The following is a 5,884-nucleotide window of genomic DNA, read 5'->3' on the forward strand; positions in this document are numbered from 1 at the left end:
GGGTGCTAACTTTTTTTTTTTTTTTTTTTGGCTTGTTTCATCTCCCAAATTAAGTAAGCCTTTTATCTGAAATGCCCCTTCACCAACACTTTATTTTCAACCTATCCAAAAAGGACTGCCCAGACAGGCCGGCCCAAGCAGTTCTTACTTGCATCGAGGCTTGTTTTTCCATTCTAAGACGATTCACCGTTGTTGTCTTTCAAAACATTTGCTTTAGGAAACCTGGGCTCCCCGGGTCCGGGAGGACAGCCGTAAACTTCGCTGTGACTGCCTGGCAGGGACGGTCCTTAGGGAAGGGGAGGGGGGAGCGTCCTGTCCAAGAACAGGGTCTGCACGCTCTCTGCAGGGCCAGGCAGTGACTGTGGGGCTCTATGAGACTGGCGAGTGCTCAGCCCGCCCCATAACACAGAGAGCCAGGAGCAGTGTGGGCACGCATGAGGGGACCATGTCCTACATGTGCATCTCAACATCAGGGCTGGGCCGGTGCCACCAGCACGCATTTCGGTCCTGGCCCTGCCTCTGACCCGTGGCATCTCTAGGGTTTTGCTGTGTTTCTCTGCCCTCCTCCTCCACTTTCCTCCAGGGGAAAACAGGAGGAAATCACTTACGTTCTCAGATGCTCAGGTCTCCTACCTGAGAGGCATGAGAAGTCACGAGGATAATTCACAGGAAGCCCATAGCCCAGGGCCCACCACACAGGAGATGCCCACTCAGTGTAGGGGCTGTTCTGGCCACTTTCCCAGTTACATGTTAACCTATCTGCAGGCAGGAAGGGCAGAAGCGCCGCACACTATGTAACCACTCTCCTCACTTTCCCCCCACGCGTGGCTTCTTTGCATTTATTGTTTCTCCAGATTCAAATGCTGTGCGTTCATGTCACCCCCTCTCCCCGCGGCTCAGAGCCTGTACCGATGAAGGCCCGTTCAGCCTGGCAAATACACTTGCAATTACTGCCTCTTTAAATATGTTTCTCATTATCTCACAGAAGGAGACAGCTCTGTGGAGAATAGGGGTGGTGGGGGGGAGATTAATAAAAAATAGTTCAGGCATTGATTTTCCGATTGGGAAAAAAGACGCACGTGAGTAAGCGGTGGAAGTGGGAGCTACCAAGGCGGGGGTTCAGGTCAGCACCGGGCCGGCCCTAGGCCAGGCTGAAGCCGCACCTGCGCTCTTTCCTCCCACGTTGGGGACCAAGCCCAGGCGCCTTCACTGTAAAGCCCAGCCACTCACCAGCCTTGGCACCTGGCGCAGGTAGAGTCCGCTTGCAGGGGGCACCTTTATTGCGATTGTACGTTGAGGCACTGTACGAGCTCGCAGACTCCCCAGCACTTCATAAGAATAACTGTGAGGCGAAGTGCCGGCCATTACCACGTTCCAGGGCATCTGAATTTTAGTCCAGAATACATTCCTTCATCCATGCATCCCTCCATCGCTCTGATGCCTGTTGGATTGCTGCTGTTGTCGGGGAAGGCGCTCTAACCCTATTGATCTATTACCTTCCTTTCCTGGCAAACCGCAGCCTCATCAGCATAGCACCCTGAAGGCTGCCAGAGAGCCGGACTCCAACCCAGCCATCCACCCACCTGGGGGCATTGAGTCCCTTTAGCTGGAGAACGCTCTGAACACCTCTGGCCCCCAACTGCAGGTCACCCCAAGATTGCCTGTGGGAGATGAGGGAAGGGTTATGAGGTGTATCTTCTCCTTTCTAACTCCCTTAACATTAAAAGCACAAAGGCATGTAGCATGTTTCCTCATTTCTCCAAACCAGTGTTTAAGGAAAATGTTTTAAGTAGGCAATTCAATGTCCCCCCACATGGCTCTGGTCACCCAAAGCTCCTACATGTTGATCCTTTGGGGGAGGGGAATCTTACTTGCAAAAGGAAGGGGGTCTTAGACCCAAAGTGGAGTTTGTCTTCCTGAGCAGAGAACGCTGAGGCCAGGGGTCCATCACTGATTCTGACTGGGTAATCCACGTGTTGTAATTCTACCTTCCTCCAGGGGGCGTCCTAGATCCGCCCCTGTGTGCCTGACTTCATAAGAAACATTTCAGGTGTAGCAGGAAGGCCACATCCTTCCTCAGCCCCAGCACTCTGAGCCGTGGGTGGTGCATTTAACGTTGAAAACCAGGGTCTTGGCGGGAGGAAAGCAAAACCTTTGAACTGAAACTAGATCAGTGGTTCTCAGCCTTGGCTGCACATTAGGATCACCTGGGAGTCTTTTTAAAATCCTGATGTCTGGGCCTCATCCTCCAGAAATTCTGTTTCTTTGTTACCAAGGAGGATGAGGCCCAGACATCAGGATTTTAAAAAGACTCCCAGGTGATCCTAATGTGCAGCCAAGGCTGAGAACCACTGGACTAGATGGTGATGGAGGGAACGTGGGCAGCTGTGACCATTTTCCGCTGGACAAAAATGTGTACTCCTGCCTTTGTGGTCTGGTCAGGTGCTCCCCATGGGGAGCTAGTCCCTGCAGATGTATCGCCTTCCTTTCCTCTCACAGGTGAGCTGCCGCCTCATTAGATAACAGCCCTCACTGTGCAGCGAAATCGAAATCAGAAGCAAACCCAAGGACGCCCTTTGGGCGCTGAGGAACTTGGGGCTGTCCCTGCGCACTTTGTTGTTTCTCGTGCATTCTTCCGAGCCCACAGGAAAATCCAGCGGCAGGATGGTTGCCAGGCAGCGGAAACTCTGGTGTCCTGAATAATGAGTTGATACTAGTCCGATGTGGCTCTTTTCAGCACCTTGCTTTCCTTTACTGTTTCTATGCATCATTTTTAATATGGTCAAATGGGTGGGGCGCTTTCTCAGCTACAGTGATGAGGCTATTAAAAGATAAAGTGGCGAGAAAAGCAGACCACGTGATGATGAAGATGACAGCGTAGGCAGGGGCATGGAGAGGGTATCCTGGGATTCTGGGACCCTTTCCACCCCCAGGGCTGTGGACGCGGCTGCCAGGGCATGTGCCGTGTGATGCATCCTTGTCAAAGCTCCTCCAGTACTGTGGCACTTGTGATAGCCTAAGAGGCATCGGCGAGCCCTGCACCGTAGTAGAAGGGACTCTAGGACTAGAGGGAGCAACGGTGAAGATCTGGGAAGGTGGGCAGGCTCTGAAATTTTGTCCAAGAAAAATGTTCTCATTTTTCTGCCACTCTGAGCAGACATCAGAAGGTCTGACCCGCCCCTGGGCGATCCCCCAATCAAAGAGAGGAGCTCTGGTGTTTGGGCTGCAGGCATGGGCGAACACGGACTCAGAAGTAGAAGTCCTTGCCTCTGTTCAGTCTTTTAATCACAAGCATTTACTGGGTGCCTTCTCTGCTCATACCCGGGAGGAGAAACCAAGATGAGCACTCATTCTTCTCCTGCTTGAGCAGCTCTGGGTCCCACGGGGGAGGCCTGAAGCTACAAATGAGCTCTGTCTGTGTCCTGAGCAGAGAAACACCCACAGAGTAGGACCAGCGAGGTATGGAGAAGGCCCCAGCATGGCCACGGCCCCCCACTGGGTAGCCCATGGATAGAGAAGATACCTCCTTCTAACCACCGGCATCTGATGTAAGCAGCCAGGGAGGAATTTTCAGAGGTTAAGCATATATCATTTTTCAGAAGTAAAGATCATGTCTGGTCTTTTGGCAAGCTCAGAAGCTCCTAGTCCCATCCGGGCCAGCTTCTCATCTGATGTAAGTCTCTGGGAGAAACATGTTGTAGTGCTGTTTTGCATCAAGTGGGACTCCAGCCAGTCATTCCCCAGAGTTACCCTGGACTTAAATCTACTACATCATCTCCATGGCAACCAGAGGCCGGCCAGCAAATGCGGTTGCCTTCTAAATCCTCTGCTAGCTTCCCTTCCCTCCCCTGTCTTCTGCGTGATTAAGAATGATCTCCCTCCCTTTGCCCTCACCCACTCTCGCTCTCACACACCCACTATCATTTTGTGGCCACATTTTTTGTTGCAACATCCTTCCAATCAGGTTTTAAAATCCTCTGTACAGTTTTTTTTTTTTTAAATGAATCGTTAGTCATTGCTTGACAGTGGTAATTGACCTGTTTAGACAAGACCAGGCTGATTTCAGTGGGCCTGGAAGCCTTGGCAATCCAAAGTGGAATTTACCTTCAAGTCTAGCCAGCCTAATTAATACGTTGTTTGAAAATGCTAGCCAGCCAGGCCAAATACTGTATTTCCACCCATTCAGGGAACCAGCCTTACGGAATCCCAGAAGTCATTTCAACATCATTTATGTGTGTGTGTGTGTGTGTGTGTAAATTATACTGCTTCTCTGTATTATAGCGTAATTGTGATATAACAGAAAGAAGAGAAGAGCTTTCTAATCGTACAGATCTTGGTTGAATGCCATACTTACTACCTACTTGCTGCATAACCACTATTGGTGTAACCTCTCTGGGCCTCAATTTCCTCATCTGTAAAATGGGTGTGACAGTACCTACCTCGAAGGTTGTGAATAGAAGTACTTGTTATGAACTAGATACTTGGTGTCATCTTATTCCCCTGTTCCCTTCCCTATCCACTCCAAAGCATGTGTGTGTTTCCTTTTTTTTTTAATTAATTTTTTTATTAGTCTGCATGCTCTCAGCCTAGCAACACTCTTCTGTGTCTCTCCACCAGGGGGCACCCTCCTACCAGGGACCGAGCCCACAGTGGACACGGTGCCCGTGCAGCCCATCCCAGCCTACTGGTATTACGTTATGGCCGCCGGGGGTGCCGTGCTGGTGCTGGTCTCCGTCGCGCTGGCCCTGGTGCTCCACTACCACCGGTTCCGCTATGCGGCCAAGAAGACCGATCACTCCATCACCTACAAAACCTCCCACTACACCAACGGGGCCCCTCTGGCGGTGGAGCCCACCCTAACCATTAAGCTAGAGCAAGACCGCCCCTCGCACTGCTGAGGCCGAAGCAAGGACAGCACCCAAAACAAACAAGAAAGACTGCAAACACGTTGCCTCGATTTTGCACTTTTTTCTCCTCGCCTAGTCTCTGTGTGAACCCTCAGACATCTCTCTCTTGGGGCCCAAACCCTGTGCACTCTTATCCATCCTGACCATTATTCTTCAGTTCTGTTTTTGTTTTTGTTTTTTGGTCCTTCTGTTGATTCCAATCCAACCAACCAACCAACCCCAACTCTAATGTTGCATCTTGGACTGGAGAAGAGATACACCCCTAAGCACTTCACAGCTCAAGGCTCAGCTGGTTTTCTTCCAGAGACTGGTTCCCTGACGTCCCCTTGCCTTACCCCCTCCCCCCTCCTGGTGGACCGGAGGGGAGCCCTGGATCTGTGTTTGTACATAGTATACATTCTGCGCGTGTGAGTAGCTCTGTGTGTGTGTGGGTGTGAGAGAGACCGGTTCATTGTCGGGGTGGGGAGGTGGGGGGAGTGTGTGGGTGTGTTCAGAGAGGGCCCCCTTTAACTATTGTGTTACTTCTCCGGGGGGGTACATTTTATGAGAAAATAATATACTGTCTTAGTTTTGTTTACTTGGAGAAGAGGTTGAAGCTTTTTGTTGCCTTATCTAGCTCTGGCTGGCTTTCTGTTGGCTACCATTGTCATCTCCGGGTACCTAAAAACCTAGAGGCCACAGGGACCGAAATGTGGCCCCTCCCATCCCCATCCCAAAACCCCATTCCCCACCCCGCTGCCCCGAGAGGAAGGTTCCCTGTGCACTCAGACGTGACCCCCTGTCATGTCTCCTGGTGTCTTTGAAATAACAAGACAACAGCCATTGGGTGCGAGCGGAACCACCTCTGCTTCCAGCCCTGAAGCAGATCTGTCTCATGTTGCCTTACAAAGAGAAGCTCATAATGAATGTTTAGCTGTTATCAGTTAAGTCCAATCTTGGAGTAAGTCATAGAGAATGACGGACCTGAGACTGATGTA

General features: G+C 51.1%; 1 protein-coding gene across 4 annotated transcripts in view; it reads left to right on the plus strand.

Moving 5' to 3' along the window:
• NRP2 (neuropilin 2) overlaps positions 1 to 5,884 on the plus strand; it is a 124,214-nt gene that overhangs the window by 98,640 nt on the left and 19,690 nt on the right. For 2 of the 4 annotated variants that reach the window (XM_006759412.1, XM_006759413.1), the window contains exon 16: positions 4,618 to 5,522. The exons of the other annotated variants lie outside the window; for them this stretch is intronic. In XM_006759412.1, coding sequence (XP_006759475.1) covers positions 4,618 to 4,898 — 281 coding nt within the window. In that variant the 3' untranslated portion in view covers positions 4,899 to 5,522. Of the gene's footprint in view, positions 1 to 4,617; positions 5,523 to 5,884 lie in introns of those variants that run through there. 4 annotated transcript variants of the gene reach the window in all.

Source organism: Myotis davidii, unplaced genomic scaffold, assembly GCF_000327345.1.
Source record: "Myotis davidii unplaced genomic scaffold, ASM32734v1 scaffold394, whole genome shotgun sequence".
Lineage (NCBI taxonomy): Eukaryota > Metazoa > Chordata > Mammalia > Chiroptera > Vespertilionidae > Myotis > Myotis davidii.